General features: G+C 43.9%; 1 protein-coding gene across 2 annotated transcripts in view; it reads left to right on the forward strand.

Annotated features, from left to right (window-relative positions):
- The window catches only part of DHTKD1 (dehydrogenase E1 and transketolase domain containing 1), a 72,403-nt gene extending 58,009 nt beyond the window's left edge, over positions 1-14,394 (forward strand). For both annotated transcript variants that reach the window (XM_044276749.1, XM_044276750.1), the window contains exons 16-17: positions 4,780-4,865; positions 13,720-14,394. In XM_044276749.1, coding sequence (XP_044132684.1) covers positions 4,780-4,865; positions 13,720-13,830 — 197 coding nt within the window. In that variant the 3' untranslated portion in view covers positions 13,831-14,394. The remainder of the gene's footprint in view (positions 1-4,779; positions 4,866-13,719) is intronic.
- Positions 14,395-26,222: the final 11,828 nt, after the last annotated feature.

A 26,222-nucleotide genomic window follows, 5' to 3' on the forward strand; every position in this document is an offset into this window, starting at 1 on the left:
CAGCCGGGTGACACAAAAAATTTAGGCCACGGCCTACTAGGCCGCAAACTTCCGGCCTCCGTTGGAGGGGGCGGGAACTTCTCCAGGCGCGAATTCTTCCCGCCTGGAGGTTCCCCGCCCCCAGGGGATCGGCGCCGCCTCCTCCCCCCTCCCCAGGTCGGATGTCTGTTAACCCTTCGGGTACCGGCGGCTCCCGATGGGCCTGTATGGCTGCCCCCCCCGCCCTGTTTTTTTCCCTACTTCTCTAAGATGCTGGGCACCTGTATGGTGGCCCCTCTTTCTGCCTCAGAGAGGCTGTTTTATTTAGAATTAAATAAAATGGATAACGGATTTCTGGTGCGCGGCCATGTGCATGAGACGCTGCAGCCTTATCTCAGTAGTGCTGCTGTATGCATGCTCCTTCCATAAGCGGCACGGTGTCGCACTCCCCGGCTGGTGCATGTTTCCCTTCTTGGGATACTGCACTCTCTCGGGCTGCGGGCTTGCCTGGTGCATGACCCCCTGCTTAGGTGGAATACTGCAATCTCACCGAATACGGTGCTGGCCATGTGCACAAGAACGCTGCACTCACTGGATTCGCTGCAGGCCATGTGCACAACCCCCTTCCATAGGCGGAATGCTGCACTCACTGGATTCGTTGCCGGTCTTGTGCATGTCCGCCTTCCATAGATGGAATCTGCACTCTCACCAGATACGGTGCTGGTCTGGTGCATGACCCCCTCCCATAGGGGAACGCTGCATTTTCACTGGATTCGCTGCCGGCCATGTGCGTGATCCCCTTCCATAGGCGAAACGCTGCACTCACTGGATTTGATACCGACCATGTGCATGACCCCCTTCCATAGGCGGAATGCTGCGTTCACTGGATTCGCTGCCGGTCTTGTGCATGACCCCCTTCCATAGGCGGAATGCTGCACTTACTGGATTCGCTGCCGGTCTTGTGCATGACCCCCTTCCATAGGCGGGATGCTGCACTCACTGGACTCGCTGCCGATCTTGTGCATGACCCCCTTCCATAGGCGGAATACTGCACTTCATCGGTTATGGTGCTGGGCATGTGCACGGCCTCCTTCCATAGGGAAAAGCTGCACTAACACTGGATTCGTTGCCGGCCAGAAAGCACTTTCCGTAGGCGAAATTCTGCACTCTCACTGGATTTGCTGCCGGCCATGTACATAACCCCCTTCCATAGGCGGTATGCTGCATTCTCATTGGATTCGCCGCCGGCCTTGGGCATGCCTTCTTCCCTCAGGCGCCATGCATACACCCTCACTGACTGGGGTCGTTCTCTCGCCGGTAAGTTGCTGGCCGTGTGCATGACCCCCTTCCATGGTGGGGTGCTTGCTACTCACTGAATCCGCTGCCGGCCATATACATGTTCCCCCTTCCGTGGGCGGTGTACGGCACTCTTACTGGATTCGCTGACGGCCATGGGCAGGTCTCCTTTCCTCAGGCAACATACACACACTCTCACTGGCTGTGTTTGTTCTCTCGCCAGTATGCTGCTGGCCAGGTGCATGACCCCCATCCATGGCGGGGTGCTCGCATTCTCCCTGGTTGCAATACTGGCCATGGGCATGGCTCCCCCTTCTGGGCAGCATACTGCACTCTCACCAGATTGTTGCTGGCCTCTAAGATGGGTGGAGTACTTGCACTCCCATTGGATACGGTGCTGGCCTTGTGCGTGACCACCCCTCATTCCATGGGTGGAATTTTGTATGCTCACAGGACTCACAACTGTCCTTGTATATGCTGTGCTGGACTTGTACTTGTCCCCATTCATTGGCGGAGTAGTTGTACTCTCACGAAATTCGGTGTTTGGTGGATTATGGCACTCACTTAATGCTAGGATAACCCTGTGCATGTCCCCATTTCACTAGGTGGACGTCCTGCTGGATGCTGTGTGGCCATGTGCATGGCCCTCTTCTGGGCAGGATATGGTATGTCCTACTTCTCTGAAGTAGGTTCTGGTCTTGGGCATCACACCCTTGTGGGGCGGGCTTTGCACGCTTGCTGTCTGCAATGTTTGCCAAGTACATTTCCCTCTCTTCTGGGCGGACTGCTTGCGTTCCATCGCATGCCATATTAGTCTTGTGTATATCCCCCCCTTCCGGTTGCACTTTGCATTTCCGTGGATTCTGTGGCTGGCCCTCTTTGCTGGGTGACTATTTTGCAGTGGGCGGACGCTCTTGTGCACTCTGTGCGTTGTTGGGCCGGGTATGCCTTCTCCTTCCGTAGGTGGGTTGGCTTTCTCACTGCTTACGGGGCTGCTTGTACGTATGCCTCCATTCGCCCTCTATTTGCTCTCTACTGCAGCGAGCTGGGTGGTGTCCATTCTCTGTTCGGAGGGTATATTGTGTTTCCGTTGTGACGGTGTCCTCCATGTTAGTTGGCCCTTCCGCCTGGGGAGTGTTCGTGGTTCCTAGATGCGTACCCATTAGTTCCCCTGTGGCATTGCTTCCCAGCGCAAGCGGTCACATGGTCGATAGTGCTTTCTCCAGCGTCCCTCGAAGTCTACGTTGGCTCTGGCGGGATTGCGGTTCCCTCGCCTATTGCCGTTCCTCCTCTTGGATGCGTTTTGGTATGAGTTCTTTCTGTTGCACCCTCCGTGCTTCAGTTTGTTTTGCTACCGGGTTCTAGCCGCTCTTTTCGAGCAGGTCGCCCAACTTCTCTTGGGTGCTCGATTACCCAGGTCCTAGGGACCTCCACTTTCGGTTCATTAGGGTATTCGCCTTCTGCGAATTGGTGAGCCGGACATCTCGGAGTAGCGGAGTTCTGCTTTTGAGCGGTCCTATGGCTTCCCTGTTGCCCACTCCTCCTTTCGGTTGGAGGTTGTCATCTGTCTTCTCTACTGTTTTTTCTCGACTGCTCTGTTTTGGCTTCCGCTGGGACAGTTTTACTCCGATGTGGCTTCTGCCCCGGCCAGGTTTCAGGGGCTGTTCCTTCGCTGCCCTCCCCTCTGGGGAGAACATGGTTGTTCATATGGATGGTTCCGGTGTTCCTTATGGCCTCATACTGTCTCCATTGTTCACACTGGCTGTACTAGCTGTGTGCCTGTTTACCGGGTTGCCGCATTCTGTCCTCCCGCTGGGTGCGGATTATTTTTTCCATTCTGGGCTATGGTCCTGCTTGGACTTACCTTCTCGGTAACCTGTCGGGACTCCTTCTTCTGTCAAGATTACCCTTCCAGTCCCCACACCGGGACTGTAGAACACCTTCCTGCGGTGGCTATAATGACAGGGACTTTAGCCTGACTTGTCCTGGCGTCTGTTGGATGCTGGCCGGGTCGCTTTCGGTTCCTTCCGTTTGTCCTTCTGCTCCACCACTTCGTGTGGATACGGGACGGCGTTGCTCGGGGGCCGACGGGACCAGTTTTACCAACCTTTTTGCCCGTGCCACTGATCTGCGCCTACTCGCATTGGGTTTCCTCCCGCCTGCCCAGACGAGTCCAGCGAGCACACTAGTGTTCGCTCCCGGCCGTGCTTCGTCCAGGTTCTGTTGTCTGACTTCGGATCTTACCTGGGGTTCTTTAGGGAGCTGGGCATTCCCCCACTCGGCCTTTCTCTTCCCATGGTTCTGTCTTCTCCAGTCTGGCCTGGTCCTGCGACTGGGACTCTGTTACTTGCAGTGTCTGCAGTTTTTTGCTTGGACATCTCCGACTCTTGTCGACGCTCGGTCTCTTGTGTTCCGGGAGGTCCGCGCTAAGGTTGACGGCTCCTGGGTGCTTTCCTCCGCTTTAACCAAATGGCTGTTGCTGAGGTTGCTGCATCACAGGCAGGGGTTTGTTTTTGGTGTCACCGTTCATTTCACCAGAGTGGTTGGTGCCTCCGCGGCCGGAGGCATTGGGCTTCGGCCATGCCATTGTGCAGGGTGGCCACGGTCTGCCTTGCACTCCTTACCAGGTTCTCCAGAGTGCGTACTCTGGCTTCGGCGGCTGCTGCCTTGGGCCGCCTGGTTTTGCAGGCGGCATTTCCTTGCTGCCTTCGGGTGCTTTGCCTTGGTGCTGTGGTCCCTCCCCTCTTGGACTGCTTTTGAACGTCCCAAGGTCTTCTATGTCCCCCAAGGAAATTGGGCGAGAAAACGAGATTTTTGTATAACTTACCAGTAAAATCTCTTTCTCGCTCTTTCCTTGGGGGACACAGCACCCACCCATTCATTGGTTTTTTTCTGCACGGTTTCCCAGTTTTGTTTACCCGTTGGGTAGTTGGCTTGTTGTTTCCACTTGTTGGACTTTGCCTTTTCTCACTACTTGGACACGCAACTGGCAGTCTCTCTCTCCAGGCTGAGGGTATAGCTGATGGAGGAGGGGCTTAACAGTTTTCACTTAGTGTCACGCCTCCTATGGAGATGAGCTATACCCAAGGTCTTCTGTGTCCCCCAAGGAAAGAGCGAGAAAGAGATTTTACTGGTAAGTTATACAAAAATCTCGTTTTTTTCATCCCTGCCTTCCAAGAGGCATATCCTTTTATTGATTTGTTTTGTCGACATAGCCTTAAGATGTACTTTTTTTTAGGGCACCACTTGAGGGCCTGTAGGTAGTGAAACTGTAAAAGTAAAGTATTCAATTTTTATGGAGGCAAGATAAATAGCATGATTTTTACATTTTGCAATTGTTTGTACAATGCACTGTAGTACTTTGGTAGGGTGTTATAGAAATCAAATTTTTACCTTCTTTATTTCACCATATCAATACTATATTTAGCTAGAATTCATTTATTTTAATAATGAATTAATATACTGTTTATTTCAAAGTCACTTAACTGTATTTTAATTTTAAAGATTTCATTTGGAGCCAAGAGGAACCACAAAATATGGGTCCTTGCTCATTTGTTGCACCAAGGTTTGAGAAACAGTTGGGACGGAAGGTAAGGTTTCTGTATAACTTATGTATTTTACTATACTGTATACACTGCTCACAAAAAGTTAGGGATATTTGGCTTGTGGGTGAAATTTCAGGATGAACCTTAAATGCACTCTTTCCTTTATAGGTGAACTTAATGTGACCTTCTCTAAACTTTTGAATGCACATGTCCAACTGTTCAATGTGACAGATCAGCGGTGTACGGAGTACTCACTTTATGAAGGGGAGTCGCAGCAGTGCAGGGAGTACGGGCAGGAGCACACATTGCTGGTCCTGCCCGTGCTCCCTGGACAATTACTAACTCCTGGCAAAGCACATGGGTACCCTGTACCCATGTACTATGCCAGGATTAGCTGAGCGGAGCGGTCTCCTGCTTCTGTCTGCTCCACTCAGCTAAGAGAACTGCATGTCGGCTCTTAGCTGAGCGCATGCAGGCAGAAGCAGGAGTCCGCTCCACTCAGCTAATCCTGGCCTAGTACATGGGTACAGGGTACCCATGTGCTATGCCAGGAGTTAGTAATTGTCGGGGAGCATGGGCAGGAGCAGCAATGTGCGCTCCTGCCCGTGCTCCCTGCGCTGCTGCGGCCCCATTCATAAAGTGAGTACTCTGTACACTGCTGAGCTGTCAGCGGCGTACAGAGATCTGAGTTTTTTAAGAGCACACTGAATAGTATTCAGGATGTAAAAGTAGAGTAAATGCAAAATTAATAAATAAAGTATATTAGAATTTTTTATTTTTTTTAAGGGGATTAGGGACAACATATTAAAAATTATTATAAAAGTTTAGTTACTGTTTAAACAGTTCTCCTCATCATGCTGTTCACATTTTGCCATCATCGCAGCAAAAAATGGCCACGGGGAGAGAAAGGCGCTCATAGGGTGAGTATGTCAAATACACAGTATCATCCAAGGCCAGGTGAATGTAGTTAAACTCACCTGTTAAGGTTGCACCAATATTGGGCGCAATCACAATGAAGGCCAACTGGAAGAAAGTGACTGGTTGGTGCTGCTGATTTTAGTCCGAGATCTCCTTAGGCGGGGGCCAGACCACCAACGGAGTGAACAATAGTACTGGGGCTCCACTGGACCATGGAAGTCAAGTGAGCGTGTGAACATAAGGCGCAGGATCACAACCAGAAGTTGAATGTCATGAAGTTTATTTATAACAAATAAACTTCATGACATTCAACTTCTGGTTGTGATCCTGTGCCTTATGTCCACATGCTCACTTGACTTCCATGGTCCAGTGGAGCCCCAGTACTATTTTGCCATCATGAGACCAAGACGACACCTAACAATTGATCAACAGCCCATTCCCACTGAAGAAGGAGCAGGACGCTCCGAAACGCGTATGTTTTTTATTTTTTTTTGAGGCAGCCATACTCAAGTCAAGCTAGCTAGCACCAGAAGGATCCTAAAAACTACACAGCTCCGGAGCGAATTATCTCTTTGAAAACTTCAGCCGCTTTCCCGCCACCGGGTCCCACGTGGAACGCCGACGAGAATTGAGCGGGAAAGCCAGTGAGTACAAGTGACGTCACCGGAAGTGACGAACACCTTCAGGAACCAATAGGCAGAGCATTCAGCCCCGCGAGCGGGAACGACACACGTGGACGCCGCACGCCGATCGGGAGCCGCTCATCAGCCTACCTCGGGAGGGTAATGTACCTGCTCAACCAGCAGTATTTTTCATTTAATCTATGACTGTTGGACCACTCTCTAATAAGGAAATCGGAGGTAAATATGCTATATATCTGAGATAGTGACCATCACTCACACTGGACTATTGCTTAACTGAAGGTTATATCTGGGACTAAAGTATATCTCTACACTTCCCAAAGGAGATCTTCCTCCTCATCCAATTTTTTTTTCCTTTGGGATATCATCGAATTTATTCTCTTTGGGACATGATCTGATTGGATACCTATATTTATTCTTAATAGGTCTATAAGACTTTGCTCATATTACTACCAAAGACTTCTTGTATCCAATTTTAAATTTTTTCTCATATTATAACTATATAATTTCCATTTTTTTCCAATTTTATATGCAGTATTTTATATGCACTACTACTATATATGCCTGATTCTTCCTAGGAATATCTAACTGAAGACCTACCAGTTACATTTTATCGCACTGTTTATTGCACATTTTATACTTTTTTACTTTTAATCGTCGCAATCCGCCATTTATAACAAATAATAAATATTCTGTTTCCATACACTACCTATGACCAGAGTGCCATCCCTCTTCTTTATTCTATATTTCCCACTACAAGCGTTGGGTACACTTTGTTTGGATTGAGCACCTTACTCCATTTTTTAGGCCGTAGTGAGCCGCCCCACTACAATTGTCTTAATTGATCAACAGTACCTGCGAGGCTTCAAGCAGGATGTTCTCAGATGGTAGTGGCCAATGAGCTTAGGCTGGGTTCACACTTGAGCGTTGCGCAAAAGCGCGTTTTTGACGCGCATTTTTATGCGCGTTTTTGTAATAGTAAACGCGCGTTTGACGCGCGTTTGTGTGATTCACTACAGTGTCCTATGGCCACAAACGCCCCAAAAGTCGCTCATGTACTTTTTGGAGCGTCGGGCGTTTTACAGCGCGATCGTACGCGCTGTAAAACGCCCAAGTGTGAACCATTCCCATAGGGAATCATTGGTTTCTCCTTGTTGAGCGTTTTACAGCGCGTAGGAACGCGCTGTAAAACGCTCAGGTGTGAACCCAGCCTTAGAGAGTCACAGAGTGTCATCAGCAGGTTGTAACAGTGATACAGATAGACTAAAAGAGTCACAGTAAGGCATAGAAGTGGACATTCTTTAGCCACATCCCACACTGATGACCGCTTTATTGTGAACTATGCCCTGCGGAACCGGATGATGAATGCCACACAACTCCAGGCACATTTAAGGGAGGTAGGAGGCACCCAAGTGTTATGTCAGACCATTTCAAATGTTTACATCAGTGTGGTCTGCGTGCTAGACGACCTGCAAGTGTACCTGGTCACACCACCAGACACAGGTGTCATCATCTTTCATGGGCCAGGGAGAATGTACGCTGGACGAGAGATCAGTGGGCCTCAGTGATGTTCACTGATGAAAGTCGATTAATCGCACTGCGTAATTGGTTGCTATGACACTGTGCGCTTCATGCCGCCGCTGCACTACAGTAATACACTCGTATAGATCATACAAATGACGTATTACTGTAGTGCAGCGGCGGCATGAAGCGCATGGCCTTACTCTGAGCAGAAATGATAGCCGCCAACAATGTTTGAGACATGAAGGAGAGCGCTACGCATCAGTTACTGTTGTCACCAGACGAGCTTTGGTGCTGGTTACAGTGTGGGCAGGTGTGTCTAGTCAATACAGAACTGCCCTACACTTTGTGAATGGTACAGTGACAAGCCCATACTAGTTGAATAACATCATTAACCACCTCAGCTCCCCTAGCTTAAACACCCTTAATGACCAGACCACTTTTTACATTTCTGCACTACACTACTTTCACGGTTTATTGCTCGGTCATGCAACTTACCACCCAAATGAATTTTACCTCCTTTTCTTCTCACTAATAGAGCTTTCATTTGGTGGTATTTCATTGCTGCTGACATTTTTACTTTTTTTGTTATTAATCCAAATTCTCCGAAATTTTTGCAAAAAAATGTCATTTTTCACTTTCAGTTGTAAATTTATTTTTTTTAAATACATTTCTATATACATTTTTCTCTAAATGTATTGTTCTACATGTCTTTGATTAAAAAAAAAAATGTTTGGGTAAAAAAAAAAGTTATAGCGTTTACAAACTATGGCACAAAAATGTGAATTGACGCTTTTTGAAGCAGCTCTGACTTTCTGAGCACCTGTCATGTTTCCTGAGGTTCTACAATGCCCAGACAGTAGAAAACCCCCACAAATGACCCCATTTCGGAAAGTAGACACCCTAAGGTATTCGCTGATGGGCATAGTGAGTTCATAGAACTTTTTTATATCATCATTAGCGGAAAATGATGATTTTTTTATTTTTATTTTTTTTCCTTACAAAGTCTCATATTCCACTAACTTGTGACAAAAAAATTAAAACTTCCATGAACTCATTATGCCCATCACAAAATACCTTGGGGTGTCTTCTTTCCAAAATAGGGTCACTTGTGGGGTAGTTATACTGCCCTGGCATTTTAGGGGCCCTAATGCGTGAGAAGTAGTTTGAAATCAAAATGTGTAAAAAAAATGGCCTGTGAAATCCTAAAGGTGCTCTTTGGAATGTGGGCCCCTTTGCCCACCTAGGCTGCAAAAAAGTGTCACACGTGGTATCGCCGTACTCGGGAGAAGTCGGGCAATGTGTTTTGGGGTGTCTTTTTTTTTTTCACATGCCCATGCTGGGTGAGATAAATATCTGTCAAATGACAACTTTGTATAAAAAAATGGGAAAAGTTGTCTTTTAGAGAGATATTTCTCTCACCCAGCATGGGTATATGTAAAAAGACACCCCAAAACACATTGCCCAACTTCTCCTGAGTACGGCGATACCACATGTGTGACACTTTTTCGCAGCCTAGATGCGCAAAGGGGCCCAAATTCCTTTTAGGAGGGCATTTTTAGACATTTGGATCCCAGACTTCTTCTGCTGCCTTAGGGCCCCTAAAATGCCAGGGCAGTATAAATACCCCACATGTGACCCCATTTTGGAAAGAAGGCACCCCAGGGTATTCAATGAGGGGCATGGCGAGTTCATAGATGATTTTTTTTTTGGCACAAGTTAGCGGAAGGCTGGATTTTTTTTTTTTCTCACAAAGTCTTCCTTTCCGCTAACTTGGGACAAAAAGTTCAATCTTTCATGGACTCAATATGCCCCGTAGCGAATACCTTGGGGTGTCTTCTTTCCGAAATGGGGTCATATGTGGGGTATTTATACTGCCCTGGCATTTTAGGGGCCCTAAAGCGTGAGAAGAAGTCTGGAATATAAATGGATTCCGTGAGGGGTATGGTGAGTTCATGTGAGATTTTATTTTTTGTCACAAGTTAGTGGAATATGAGACTTTGTAAGAAAATAACTAAAAAATATAAAAAATCTATTTCCGCTAACTTGTGCCAAAAAAATGTCTGAATGGAGCCTTACAGGGGGGTGATCAGGGAGTCTATATGGGGTGATCACCGCCCTGTCATTGATCACCCCCCTGTATGGCTTCATTCAGACGTCCGTATGTGTTTTGCGGATCCGCGGTGTCTGTGTTTTGCGGAACCTCAAAACACATACGGACGTCTGAATGGAGCCTTACAGGGGGGTGATCAATGACAGGGCGGTGATCACCCCATATAGACTCCCTGATCACCCCCCTGTCATTGATCACCCCCCTGTAAGGCTCCATTCAGACGTCCGTATGTGTTTTGCGGATCCATGGATCAGATCCGCAAAACACATACGGACGTCTGAATGGAGCCTTACAGGGGGGTGATCAGGGGGTTAATAAGTGACGGGGGGTGGGGGGTGTAGTGTAGTGGTGTTTGGTGCTACTTTACAGAGCTACCTGTGTCCTCTGGTGGTCGATCCAAGCAAAAGGGACCACCAGAGGACCAGGTAGCAGGTATATTAGACGCTGTTAACAAAACAGCGTCTAATATACCTTTTAGGGGTTAAAAAAAATCGCATCTACAGCCTGCCAGCGAACGATTGCCGCTGGCAGGCTGTAGATCAGCTAGTTTACCTGCACTTCCTGTGAAGACAGCGCCTGTGTGCGCGCGTTCACAGGAAATCTCGCGTCTTGCGAGATGACGCGTCCAGGAGGAATAACAGGGCCGCCGCAAAGACGCAATCCTGCGTGTGGCGGTCCTGAGCTGGTTAATCCGGTCATTGTGCCTCTGTATGAACAACACAGGCCTAATTTCACCTTCATGGATGACAATGTGCCAGCTCATCGAGGTCGCATCATTAGGGAACGGCTGCTGGAGACTGGGGGACCTCAAATGGAGTGGCCTGCACTTTCTCCAGACCTGAATCAAATTGAAAACTCTGTACCCCAGAACCTCAATGACCTGAGGGCCAGCCTTCAAGAAGAGTGGGATGCCATGCCTCAGCAGACAATAAGTCGACTTGTGAACAGCAGGAGACATCGTTGTCAAGCTGTAATTGATGCTCAAGGCCACGACAAGTTATTGAGACATTTGTTTTGTGGGGGTAGTGATAGTAGTTATTGGAATGTGTAAATGGTATATAATGTTTTTGTACCATAGCGCTGTGGTATATACTTGATAATCCTAATATTCTGGTACTAGCTATAAGGGCTAGACAAGTATTTAAAACTTTTCTGGAATAAAACAGAAATTTAGTTAATATTTGTCCAGAAGCTTAAATGGAACCAGTGACATTGAGCATAGTGTCTGAGCTGCAGGCACCATGTTATAGAGCAGGAGATGCTGAGCAGATTGATGTAGTGTATATAGCTTTGTGGTAAAAGATTCAGAGGTTTTATTCCCTCTATGACTGTATACAGCGATAGCTGTCAATCACTGATAGGACCTCCTGCTTGACTTCAAAGCCCATAATGAGCAGGAATTTAAATGGATGAAATACAATTTTACTGAATCTTTTCCCATAAACTATATATCAATCTGATCAGTTCCTCCTTCTCTATGACATGCTGCCTGCAGTTCAGATACCATGTTTGATGGCACAGGCTCCCGTTAAATGGTCCTGATATGTTCCCCATAAAAGTAACCATATTCACCTGTTTGTGGTCCCAGTGTGCCTTTCCCATTCTGGCCACTCCCAGTCCCGGCAGTTCAAGGAGGTGGCTTGGTCCTGTGACTGGTCACATCTGCTTGAACGAACCAAGTCACTTCCTGGAGCTGCAGGGACTGGAAGTGTCTGGAAACGGCGCAGTGGCATTCAGTAGGCCATACAACACCTTTTAACAAGAAGGAAAAATCATTTCTGTGCCAGCAATGAGATGCTGTAGATTTGCACTAAAATTTACTGCAGTTTCTGAAATCTCGCTAATCTGTCAGGCCTTGGGAGGCCACAGCCTTCCTAAACCCCACTTTTTTGCAAAAATGCTGAGAGCTATGTTAGCACTTGTTTGAATGGTATGTTTTTTTTTTTTAGGCGTCCGCAAAAAACGGAAGCTGCCCGTGTGCCTTCCGCGATTTGCGGAATGGGCGGCCCATTGTAGAAATGCCTATTCTTGTCCGCTAAACGGACAAGAATAGGACATTTTATATTTTTTATTGCGGGGCTACGGAACGGAGCAACGGATGCGGACAGCACACGGAGTGCTGTCCGCATCTTTTGCGGCCCCATTGAAGTGAATTTCCCTATAGAGAAGGGGATTGCTCAATATGCTGTGTTTAAAAATAAATAAATAAATCCAGAAACACAAAAAAAAAACCAGATTAACAAAAAAAAGCCAGTAGGAAAGAACACATGCTTGTGTCTGCAAAACTGAAACAAAGTCACCATTTATTTGGGAAAATGTTGCTTGCACAAAAACATGAGACTTTTGTATGGCTTGTAAAAATGTCCCTATATTATGTCAGTCCTGCCTTTTTAAGGGTACTTTCACACTAGCGTTTTTCTTTTCCGGCATAGAGTTCCGTCCTAGGGGCTCTATACCGGAAAAGAACTGATCAGTTTTATCCCCATGCATTCTGAATGGAGAGCAATCCGTTCAGGATGCATCAGGATGTCTTCAGTTCAGTCTTTTTGAATCGGGCAAAAGATAAAACCGCAGCATGCTACGGTTTTATCTCCGGCCAAAAAAACTGAAGACTTGCCTGAATGCTGTAGGAATGTATTAGTGCTGGATCCGGCATTCAAAATACTGGAATGCCAGATCCGTCCTTCCGGTCTGTGCATGCGCAGACCCCCAAAAAGTGAAAAAAATTAATGCCAGATCCGTTTTGCCGGATGACACCGGAAAGACTGATCTGGCATTTCAATGCATTTTTAAGACTGATCAGGATCCTGATCAGTCTTACAAGTGCCATCAGTTGGCATACGTTTTGCTGGATCTGGCAGGCAGTTCCAGTGACGGAACGGTTTGCCGGATCACTCTGCCGCAAGTGTGAAAGTAGCCTTAGGCTACTTTTACACTGGCGTTTTGGCTTTCCGTTTGTGAGATCCATTCAGGGCTCTCACAAGCGGTCCAAAACAGATCAGTTTTGCCCTAATAAATTCTGAATGGAAACAGATCCACTCAGAATGCATCAGTTTGCCTCCGATCAGTCTCCATTCCGCTTTGGAGGAGGATGAAACTGAGCCAAACGGATCTGTCCTGACACACAATGTAAGTCAATGTGAACGGATCAGTTTTCTATGATACAATCTGACACGATAGAAAACGGATCCGTCCTCCATTGACTTTCAATGGTGTTCAAGACTGATCCGTCTTGGCTATATTAAAGATAATACAAACGGATCCGTTCTGAACGGATTTAGACGGTTGTATTATCTGAACAGATCCATGACGGATCCGCACCAAACGCGAGTGTGAAAGTAGCCTTACTCGGGCACTCCAGTAAGCAGCCGGACAAAAAAATAGTACACGCAGCATTTATTTTGTCCAGCCAAAAGCGAGCATATATGCCGGAACCTATTATATTAATGGGAATACAGTGGTGCCCGGTGATATCCGGCTATGATGGATGCCGTGAACTCCGGCAGTTTCTTCTCCTGCCAGAACAGACTACCAGAGTTCATTGCGTAAATGTGAACACGGCCGTAAAGAGAAGCAGCTTTTATTTATGCAGTCTGCAAATATTTACAGCACATTTATGACCTAAAATTACATTCTTTGGTGCAGCATTTGACGTGAGTTGTCGTATGTGAACCCTCTAGAATTTATTGTTTTTGTGTCTTTTCAGCTACAGCTTGTAAGCAGACCTGCTCTTCCTGCACCCGCAGTGGGAATCGGAATGCTACACCAACAGCAACAAGAAGAAATAATTAGAAAAACATTTGTACAACTAGGATAAAGTACTTTTTCCTGCATTCATTTTTGGACTGTATCCAGACATGCTTTTGTTTTCTAAAAATATTTTGGCAACTGGGTGAAATCGGCTAATTCTGCTCTACAAGCCTTCATTCCTCTCAGGACAGGGATCAAAACACTAATCAAGTTTTTACTTTGCTAAAATCATACATTTTAAGCTGCTAGTGGTAATTGAATTCTTAAAGGGGTTGTCCACTTTTTTACTATTGATGATCTACCTTCAGGATAGGTCATCAATATCAGATCATCGGGGGTCTGACTTCGGGCAGTCCCATGGATCGGCTATTTTACGAGAAAGCAGTGCTGCCTTCTCTGCTCTGTTTACCTACTGGTCACAGATATTGCAGTGACGAGAAGGTGTAGTTAAAAGTATGGTGTCCCCATTCACATCTATGGGACAGTTCTGTCTAAGCGCATAGGAAGGAGACTTCCCATAGAAGTGAATGGGGACGCTGTACTTGTAATCACACCTGCTCACCACTGCAAGCAGGTAAACAGAGCAGAGAAGGCTTTCTCTTCAAACAGCTGATCGGTGGGGGTGTCAGGAGTCGTTACCCGGCCAAACTGATATTGATGACCTATCCTGAGTATAGGTCCTCAATAGTGAAAAGCAGACAACCCCTTTTAGGCCTCTTGCACACGAAGGTATCTTTTATTTTTTTCGTTAACGTTCTTCGTTCTGTATACGGAACCATTCATTTCAATAGATCCGCAAAAAAACGGAAGGTACTCCGTATGCCTTACATTTCCGTATTTCACTTTTTCCGTTCCGTTTAAAGATAGAACATGTCCTATTATTGTCCGCATAACGGACAAGCATAGTATTGTTCTATCAAGGGCCAGCTGTTCCGTTCCGCAAAAAAATGAAAAACATCATCCGTATTTTTTGCGGACTGAAAAATACTGAAAAATCTATACAGTCGTGTGCAAGAGGCCTTAATCGAATGAAGACACCAAGATTTGAAAGACTATAGTATGTTAAAGGTGTTCATTTTTTAAGGGTCTACTAATAGATTAAAGGGATACTTTCATTAAAAAGGGGTATTTTTATTAACTCTACAAACATTCATAGAAAACTTTTTTTGTTTTAAACTGAATAAAAAAAAGATTGGTTCTTCAGTAGCAGGCAACAGAATGGTCAGACTGAAAAAAATAAGTTGGACTGTTTGATGTGCCAGGACAGGAAGTAGAGTACATGGAGTAACTTCAGAAAATATAATATACCGTATATACTCTAATATAAGACAAGTTTTTTGGCACATATTTTTGTGCTCAAAAAGCCCCCTCGTCTTAAACTCGAGTCTCGATTTGGCCGACCCGAAAATGCCACTGCAGCGAGCGGCCCGGCCGGCGTGTGACTGACGTCACTTAGTAACGCTCCTGCTTCCTGAAGTGGGAGGAGCGTTACTAAGTGATGTCAGTCACGCGCCGGCCAGCCAGCTCCCGCTCGCTGTAGTGCATTCATCTTGACAGTGAGTACAGAGGCTGGACCTGTTATCAATAGGAGAGAGATTGTTTTACACAGGAGTAACATACTTTACACGCAAAGGCAGTTATGTGCGCAGTTTAGGGGACACACAGGGCCATGAGGGGGACCAGCATAAGATGCTATATGTCTTATGCTGCCCCCCCATGGCCCTATGTGTCATAGCACATATCCCCTATAACAGTGTCCTCCACAGATCCACCCCATAACAGTGCCATCCACAGGTCCCCATAAGTGTCCTCCACAGATCCCCCATAACACTGTCCTCCACAGATCCCCCACATAACAGCGTCCTCCACAGATCCCCCACATATGCTGCATTTCCCACCCTAGTCTTATACTTGAGTCAATAATTTTTCCCATTTTTGGGGGGTAAAATTAGGGGCCTCGGCTTATATTCGGGTCGCTTATACTCGAGTATATACGGTACCCACTTTTAAATTAAAAATATTTGATGGAAGTGTCCCTTTAAGCAGTTTTATGGCACATAGTAAAATGAGTCTATCACCAGAGACCTGCCTATCAAACCAAAAGCAGAGTTAGGGCTCATGCACTCGAACGTATTTTCTTTTCGTGTCCCTTCCATTTTTATTTTTTTTGCGGACCTTATGCGGAACCCTTCACTTCAATGGGTCCGCAAAAAAAAAAACGGATGTTACTCTGTGTGCATTCTGTTTCTGTATGTCTGTTCCGCAAAGAAATAGAACATGTCCTATTATTGTCCGCATTATGGATAAGGATAGTACTGTTCTATTAGGGGCCAGCTGTTCCGTTTCGCAAAATACAGAATGCACACTGATGTCCGTATTTTTTGCAGACCGCTAAATACATACGGTCGTGTGCATGAGGCCTTAGATAGCTATGTGTCATCTGCCTGAATAAAACTTTTTCTTTCACTGTTCCAATCCAAGTTTCCATTTCCGAGATATGAGCATTTTTTTTATAATATGCAAAATATGAGAGTATCACTGTTGCTCTCATTGCACCAAAGCTACCCTCTTTCCTCCGCCCATCCCTTCCATTACTGTTTAAATTAACAGGGCCAGGCAGTGATGATATACAGTGCTGCCCATAATTATTCATACCCCTGGCAAATTTTGACTTAAAGTTACTTTTATTCAACCAGCAAGTCATTTTTTTACGGGAAATGACATAGGTGTCTCCCAAAAGATAATAAGACGATGTACAAGAGGCATTATTGTGGGAAAAAAACATTTCTCAGCTTTTATTTACATTTGAACAAAAAGTGTCCAGTCCAAAATTATTCATGCCCTTCACAAACTGTCAGTCTGTGGGAAAATCTAAAGTTCTCTACCATTCCAAATAGTCCAAGCTGTTCTAAAGCATTCTAATTACCCTGAATATTTGGGAACAGCTGTTTTAATCAACTCAAGGGGTGAAAAACAGCAGCTCTCTGCAGTTGGTTTGTGGACAGTCACGGCTAAGATAAAGGAGCTCAGTGAGGACCTGTGGCTGCTCACAAGTCAGGAAAGGTCTACAAGGCCATTTCTAAATGTTTTCAAGTTCCAGTGGCTACAGTGCAAAGTATTATTAAAAAATACAAGATGTTCCGCACTGTGGAAAATCTCAGAGGACGTGGTCAGAAGCCAAAAGTGACACCTGCTGGCCAAGAGGATAGTTAGAGAGGTGAAAAAGAATCCAAGGATCACCACCCTGGCCATCCTGGTGAATCTGGGTCCTGCTGGTGGCAATGTCTCAAGGCAGACAATCCAACAGACACTGCACACTGCTGGGTTCCACGGATGCAGACCAAGGAGGACGCCACTTCTCCAGATAAGGCACACAAAAGCTTGCTTGGCCGTTGCAAAAGCTCATCTGGACAAAGAAGACTTCTGGTCTTCTGTGTTATGGTCAGATGAAACAAAAATTGAATTGTTTAGTCACAATGGTGGGAACCTAATGCTTTGGGGGTGTTTTTCAGCCAATGGACCAGGGAACCTAATCACAGTAAACGGCACCATGAAAAAAGAGCAATACATGAGGATTCTCAACAACATCAGGCAATCTGCAGAGAAACTTGGCCTTGGGCATCAGTGGACATTTCAGCATGACAATGACCCAAAACACACAGCAAAAGTGGTGAAGAAATGGTTAGCAGACAACAACATTAACGTTTTGGAGTGGCCCAGCCAGAGTCCAGACTTGAATCCAATTGAGAATCTGTGAAGGGTGCTAAAGATCAGGGTGATTGCAAGAAGACCCTCCAACCTGAAAGATTTGGAGCTCATTGCTAAAGATGAATGGGCAAAAATACCTCTGGAGACATGCAAAAAGCTGGTCTGCAATTATAGGAAGCGTTTGATTGCTGTAATAGCCAATAAAGGCTTTTCTATTGATTTATTGAGCAGGGTATGAATAATTTTGGACTGGACACTTTTTGCTCAAATGTAAATAAATTTTATTTATTTTTTTTCCCACAATAATGCATCTTGTACATCGTCCTATTATCTTTTGGGAGACACCTATGTCATTTCCCATAAAAAAAAATACTTGCTGGTTGAATAAAAGTAACTTTAAGTCAAAATTTGCCAGGGGTATGAATAATTATGGGCAGCACTGTATGCATGCACTGATATCAGAAAGGATAAGTGCAAGAACATAAAACTAGGCGAATTACATGGTCACTACCTGGGCCTGTCAACTAAAGCAGGGAAGGAGAGGCTGGGCGCTGGTAGTAGCAGAGTGTGGGTGAAACGAGAGCATAGGTAGCGCCCTCAGCTGCACCAAACTGCTCATTTGCATATTCTGAAAAATGGTCATTCTTCGGAGCACTGCTTCAGATCGGAAGGGGAAAATTTTTTTATTCAAATGACTTACAGCTATCTAACTGTTCTTAATTTGGTAGAAAGGTCTCTCTTCAGACTCCCTTTAAAATCTTTGTTCAGCTTGTGGAACATCAGCACTATATTTACAGTGCCTTGAAAAAGTATTTGTACCCCTTAAATCTGTCCACATTTTATTCATGTTACACCCACAAACTTAAATGTACTTTATTGGGATTTTATGTGATAAGACCAACACAAAGTAGTATGTGTGAAGTGAAAAGAAAATGATACATGGTTTTCAAAAAATTTTATAAATAAAAATCTGGAAATTGTGGCGTGCATTTGTATTCAGCCCCCCTGAGTCAATACTTTTGTAGAACCACCTTTTGCTGCAATTACAGCTGCAAGTCTTTGTGGTATGTCTCTTTCAACTTTGCACATCTAGAGGCTGAAATTTTTGCCCATTCTTCTTTGCAAAATAGCTCAACCTCAGATTGGATGGAGTGTCTGTGAACAGAAATTTTCAAGTCTTGCCACCGATTCTTAATGGGATTTAGGCTTGGACTTTGGCTGGGCCATACGCACCTTCTTCTACATATTGGCTGTGTCCCCTACATGGCTTGTGGCAAATGGAACTTCTTATGGCTTTCTTCTTGCCACTCTTCCATAAGGCCAGATTTGTGAAGTACACGACTAATGGTTGTTCTGTGGACAGATTCTCCCACCAGAGCTGTGGATCTATGCAGCTCCTCCAGAATGACCATGGGCCTCCTGGCTACTTCTCTAATTAATGCTCTCCTTGCCTGGGCTGTCAGTTTAGGTCAGGGGTGGGGAACCTCTTTGCTGCCAAGGGCCATTTGGATATTTGTAACATTGTTCGCTTGCCATAGAAAATTCTCAACATAAATATTTGACTGCTATATTTGGTCAAACATATAACTGACTTGGGTAAGTAACAGAAATTGCACTTCAATAAAAAAAAAAAAATTCAGAGCACTGTATTCTCGCAGCACAAAATGGTGCCTGCACTATATATATTATATATAGTGCAGGTGCCATTTTGACCAGTCTAATTTTTAAGTTTAGATTATATAGTTAGTTATTTATTTGAGAGAGAGAGGTTCACCCAGCTTTCACTCTCCCTGCCTCAGTCTCTTTCTCAGCCCCCAGCTTCCAATCCAACCCCCAGCTTGCACTATCTTCAGATCAGATGTAAAAAAAAAAAATATTACCTCGCCAGCGGCGCTGCCACTCAGCAGATTTAACCTTCCTGGTCTACTTTCTGCTGCACTGTACAGTGATCTGACATCGCACAGTGTCAGGTCATAGTGCGCGCCCATGTGCACTACATCCTGTTGCTGTACGTGTACAAGAGCGGGGCCCGGAAGCAGACCACGGAAGGCGAGTACAGCCAGCGCAGCGCTGTTCTCACCTTCCTGTGCCTCTCACATGCTAATGACCGCTTTCATAATGGAAGCGGTCATTAGTAGTCGGATTTGGGGGCCACATGAAATGATCCCGCGGGCTGGAGGTTTCCAACCCCTGGTTTAGGTGGACACGCATGTCCTGGTAGGTTTTCAGTTGTGCCACACTCCTTCCATTTTTGAATGATTGATTTAACAGTGCTTAGCGCTTAGGATTTTTTTTTGTAACCTAACCCTGCTTTCCACTTCTCCACAACGTTATCCCTGACCTGTATGGTGTGTTCCTTGGTTTTCATGATGCAATTTGTTTACTAACGTTCACCAATAAACCTCTGAAGCCTTCACAGAACAGCTGTAGTTATACTGAGAATAAATTTCACACAGGTGGGCTCTATTTACTAATTAGGTTACTTCTGAAGGCAACTGGTCACAATGAATTTTATTTTTGGGGTTTCACAGTACATAGGGGGGCTGAATACAAATGCACAATACACCTTCCAGATTTTTATTTATTAAAAATATTGAAAACCATATCATTTTCTTTCCACTTCACACATACTTGCTAGTTTGGGTTGGTTTATCATATAACATACATTTAAGTTTGTGGGTAACCTGAAAAAAAATGAGGAAAAATTAATACTTTCTCAGGCCACTGTAAAAATTATGGTTGGGTGCTTTTCCTGTAGTGTTAATGGTGTGGATTTGCACCTCAGAATCACTGTGGTATGTTCAGGTACTCTAAGACAGGAATACAGAATGTAAACACATGCAGTGCTGATATTTTTGTTCTGTTAAAATTTTGCAGTTGAGAACAGATAAACTAGAGTCAGGGTAGGTGCAGTCCCATGCTTTAAGTCTTATGTAAGCAGGTTTGTTACTGTCTCTAATGCACTGTACAAACACTTTTCTGAGCTAATAAGAAATATGTAAAATATCCATGTGTGTAGTAAATGCTTATCAGGTGATGGGACCATGGATCAGAAGTAGTAATTTTTTATGTTCATTATTTTTCTCAACCCTGCTGCACCTTTATGGTGTTGCTAGGGCTTACACTGGGCAGGATTATCATGTAAAGGACTCTAGTTTCCATGATTCCCCCACACCTACTCCTAGTTGATGGGATCTATCACCAATTTTGATAACAAATACATGGCTGGAACATAGGTGTAAAATATGGTCATGAGTAAGAACTACCAAGTTTGAAACGCATAGATTTTGGTTGACACAAGAGGATTTTATCACTGACCATAAAGAAACAAACAACTCAAAGATACTCTGGTGCTTGATTCCTCTATTGGTTTAAAAAGTTGAGATGTTACCTAAGGTTTCCGTGCACGAGGGGATAACAATCAAGGATAGAAATAGCAGGTGAGCTGGACTTTTCCATTACAGTTTGTGAAATATGGTTCGGTGATTGTATTTTTTTTTTTTGCAAGGGATGTCGATGCACACAGTATGAAACATTAACACTAAAAGAGTGACTCTCTAAGTCACATGGTAAATAGGGAATATTTAATCAATATTGTGTATAATATAAATGCAAAAAAGTGATCTAATAAACTTAATGTTATGTCAGGCACACCAATATTTAGCTGGTTCCCAGCAGCAGCAGCTAAATCCGCTTAAGACACCTTGTACGTTATAAAACACTTCCTGTGATAACTGTTGTAGTAATACCAGATGTCTTCTATATGCTTTTGAATAACAGCTGTTGTGACATTAGACACCTTGGGGGAGATTTATCAAGGCTGGCGCTTTCTTCATAACCCCCGGCAGGCTGCGCTTAAAAAGATATTTATGGCCACTTTGAGCTGCCGTAGCTTTCTTGATTCATTTGTGCCAGAAAACTGGTGTACATAAAGATAAATTTGTCACAGACGATGACCACGCCTCATTATTGAAAAGTGCCATTTGCAACTTTCTTAAAAATAAAATAAAAAAAAGTAGTAACACGTTTGCCTTTTTAATGCTATTTTTCTGGCGCATGAAGATTGTAAAGCTCCCCCTTTGTGTCTTATAAAACACTTGCAGTAATTATGATGATGTAGGGCTGTATCAAGGGATGTACAGTTAGAGTCAGTACATCTTATAGCACAGAGTGGCTCATATCTTAAGGCTGGTGATGTGGGCCCCTGTGTTTTGGGGACTCCATAAGTCTTCTTTCCTCAGTAGGATAATTCTTATTTATTATATCATTTTTCGACTGAGGAAGCTAGTTTAGTGCTCTCATTAAGAGAAACAAAATAAGAGTATTGCAGGTTTGATGGCTAACAAAAATTGAAGTAATGATGTTACATAGTGAGCTTTCGAGACATCACCAGTCTCTAAATCAGGCATACTACAAGAATATATGAAGAAACAGCAATATATATACACAATAAGAACAGAGGCATGGGGGAATGAATGGACATTTAAAAAAAAAACAGAACATATTAAAGATCTTGAGAATAGAACATAGAATGTGTCGGCAGAAAAGAACCATTTGGCCCATCTAGTCTGCCCAATATACTGAATACTATGGATAGCCCTTGGCCCTATCTTATATGAAGGATGGCCTTATGCCTATCCCATGCATGCTTAAACTCCTTCACTGTATCTGCAGCTACCACTTCTGCAGGAAGGCTATTCCATGCATCCACTACTCTCTCAGTAAAGTAATACTTCCTGATATTACTTTTAAACCTTTGCCCCTCTAATTTAAAACTATGTCCTCTTGTAGCAGTTTTTCTCCATTTAAAGATTCTCTCCTCTTCTACTGTGTTAATTCCCTTTAACATTTTTTTCACCTCATCCCTTTGTTCTCCTGGGAGATAAGCTGCCATCAGAGGTGTCTGGCAGAGACCTTTTCCCTTCTTCACATTGAATATACAAACACTCTCAGCCAAGCCATAGGGGATTTTATGCACTTATATAGCGCTATTATATTCCGCAGCTCACAATCTAAGGTCCCTATCAGTATGTGGAGTGTGGGAGGAAACTAGAGTACCCGGAGGAAACATAGGGAGAACATATAAACTCCACGCAGATGGAGAACTTTCATGTGTTCTACATTGTGTCCTGGGCTACAGAAATGTTTAGCCACAGGAAAGTGTAGCTTTTTCTCTTTAATTGTAGACAATTACAGTGGTTGCTCACACTTCTATAAGCTAACACAACAGCTGCCTTTCATCATAGTACTGTAGTGCAGTGATCTGATGTGGAGATGTGCATAGCAGAGAGACACACCAGAGTGGACGAGATCAAACTGATTAATATACCGCCCATTCAATATGATGGATATGCCTGAGCAATACCTTTTACAGCTTAGATAGGCGTGTTATGACCTAGGTAAGCACTGAACTGGCCGGACATGTGATGTAATTGAGTAGCAAGTTTGTGAAAACCTACATCATTTTCCACATCACCAGCCTGGTGATCTAAGTCAGCCTATTTTACTCTTTGCTACAAGATATACTACAGTAGCTTATTCACATGAATTCCTGCCTATGACTTAATATCGCTTAGGCTTCGTTCACATCACCATTCAGCCTTTCCGTTCTCCTGAACGGAAAGGACTGAGAAGGCACATAACTGAACCAAACAGAAGATGATTTTGGAGCGGAGACAAAAGTTGTGCTCCGCTTCAAAATCATCTTCTGAGCGGAAACATAATGGACACCATTATAGTCTATAGGGTCCTAAGGGCTCAGTTTTGTGCCTTCTCCGTCCTTTCCGTTCTCTTGCTCCTAAACGGAGCAGAACGTAAAGGCTGAACGGTGATGTGAACGAAGCCTTAATGTGGTCCTGCAGCATCATAATTACTGCAAGTGTTTTTATAAGACACATGATAGGACATTTATCAAGTCTACTGTACACTGCCACTGTATATGTGTGCGGTACTGTACACTGCATATGTGTGTGCAATTCTGTACACTGCCACTGTATATGTTGTTAATGCCCATGTTGTTTGGTTCTAGACTTCTTTATATGTTAATTTAAGAGGTGTGTTTTTTTTGGGCTGAAAATAAGGCTTTATTAAAAAGGTAAAAAAAAATAAAAATTTTTTTTTTTAGCTGGTTCCTAGATTCCAAGGAAATTTGTCAAGCCCTGCCTTAGGCCGAATGCACACGGCCGTGAGCGGTCCGTGGTATCCCGGCCTGGCATCCTGCTGAGAGCAGGAGCGCACAGCGTCATTGCTTGTTATGACACCGTGCGCTTCATGCTGCCGCTGCACTACAGTAATGTATAGATCATACGAGTGTATTACTGTAGTGGAGCGGCAGCATGAAGCGCACGGTGTCATAGCAACCAATGACGCCGTGCGCTCCTGCTCTCAGCAGGATGCCAGGCCGGGATACCACGGACCGCACACGGCCGTGTGGATTCGGCCTAAGGCTGATATAGCTGCCACTAGGAGCTGGCTAAATACTGGTGTTTCTGACATAAATTAATTTTATGCTTTATTGTAATGTGACCTTCAATATATATATTTTTTTAAATTCATGATATTAGAGCTTATATTTTTATTATTCAGTATATTGATTAAATATTTCCGTGACCTAGAGTATCGATCTCTTTTAGAATTAGGCTACATTCGCATGACTGTAGTCTTTTGCGGATCTGCAAAACGCGGATACTAAACCGCACTGGCCACTGCTACCATAGAAAATGCCTATTCTTGTCCGCAATTGCAGTCAAGAATAGGACATGCTCTTATCTTTGTTGCAGGATCATGGAATGGAACACCCCGTGTGCTGTCTGCATCTTTTGCTGCAGCCCTATTGAAATAAATGGATCTGCACCTGTTCTGCAAAATTGCACAATGGATGGGACTCATTTATATGGTTGTGTGAATGTAGCCTTACAGCTTTCATTTAGCCTGAAGGCGACAGGATTGATTGAACTCTCGGTCAGTGGACTAATGGAGGGCCTTGATGAGCTTTCTATTTACACTACAGAATGAAACGTGTACATTGAGTCTCAAAATCATAATTATGTTTGATTACATCCTTTTTTTTTTTATTGTTTTTACAGTTAAATCCTAAAGTAAATACTTTGTAAATATTCACCTATTCATGAGACTCCTAAGGCTTTTTCTGCAGCAACTGACTTGATAGGAAGTTAAAGGGATATCCCGGTTTTAATGATTAAAATTTATTTAGAGAATAGCGAGTTAAAAACTTTCTAATATATAGTACACCTATTTAAAATTTAGCTTACAGACCTTTGCTATATCCATACAGTAGCCTATCCCTAAATAAAAAAATGTTAGACCATTTTAGTCCTGTAAAATGCATCCATAGGAGAGCTCTATAGGACTAAACATGGCATCAGTCATGTGAACTGGCTTTCAGTTAAGTGCCTAGCTATCTAACAGGTGAATAGTAGCATATTGAGGAGCACAACATGTACAGTATTACTACCTGCAACAGTCATCCATATAACTACACACAGTAATGTAGTTAATGTAACAACCACAAAAACAATTATTCCATTACCGGTTTTATTTACTTATCACAGATGACTTTGTGAGAAAAAAACAAACAAAAAAAATAATCAATTTCCGCTAACTTGTGCCAAAAAAAAATAAAAAAATTCTATGAACTCGCCATGCCCCTTATTGAATACCTTGGGGTGTCTTCTTTCCAAAATGGGGTCACATGTGGGGTATTTATACTGCCCTGGCTTTTTAGGGGCCCTAAAGCGTGAGAAGTCTGGGATCCAAATGTCTAAAAATGCCCTCCTAAAAGGAATTTGGGCACCTTTGCGCATCTAGGCTGAAAAAAAGTGTCACACATGTGGTATCGCCATACTCAGGAGAAGTAGGGCAATGTGTTTTGGGGTGTCATTTTACATATACCCATGCTGGGTGAGATAAATATCTTGGTCAAATGCCAACTTTGTATAAAAAAAATGGGAAAAGTTGTATTTTGCCGAGATATTTCTCTCACCCAGCATGGATATATGTAAAAAGACACCCCAAAACACATTGCCCTACTTCTTCTGAGTACGGCGATACCACATGTGACACTTTTTTGCAGCCTAGGTGGGCAAATGGGCCCACATTCCAAAGAGCACCTTTCGGATTTCACAGGGCATTTTTTTACAGATTTTGATTTCAAACTACTTCTCACGCATCTGGGCCCCTAAAATGCCAGGGCAGTATAACTACCCCACAAGTGACCCCATTTTGGAAAGAAGACACCCCAAGGTATTTCATGATGGGCATAGTGAGTTCATGGAAGTTTTTATTTTTTGTCACAAGTTAGTGGAATATGAGACTTTGTAAGGAAAAAAAAAAAGAAAATAAAATTCATCATTTTCCGCTAGCTTGTGACAAAAAATAAAAAGTTCTATGAACTCACTATGCCAATCAGCGAATACCTTAGGGTGTCTACTTTCCGAAATGGGGTCATTTGTGGGGTTTTTCTACTGTCTGGGCATTGTAGAACCTCAGGAAACATGACAGGTGCTCAGAAAGTCAGAGCTGCTTCAAAAAGCGGAACTTTACCCAAACCATTTTTTTTTTTTATCAAAGACATGTAGAACAATAAATTTAGCGAAAAATTTATATATGGATGTTGTTTTTTTAAAAAAATTACAACTGAAAGTGAAAAGTCATTTTTTTGCAAAAATGTCGATAAATTTCAATTATTAACAAAAAAAAGTAAAAATGTCAGCAGCAATGAAATACCACCAA

This window comes from Bufo gargarizans, chromosome 2, assembly GCF_014858855.1.
Source record: "Bufo gargarizans isolate SCDJY-AF-19 chromosome 2, ASM1485885v1, whole genome shotgun sequence".
In the NCBI taxonomy this organism is placed as follows: domain Eukaryota; kingdom Metazoa; phylum Chordata; class Amphibia; order Anura; family Bufonidae; genus Bufo; species Bufo gargarizans.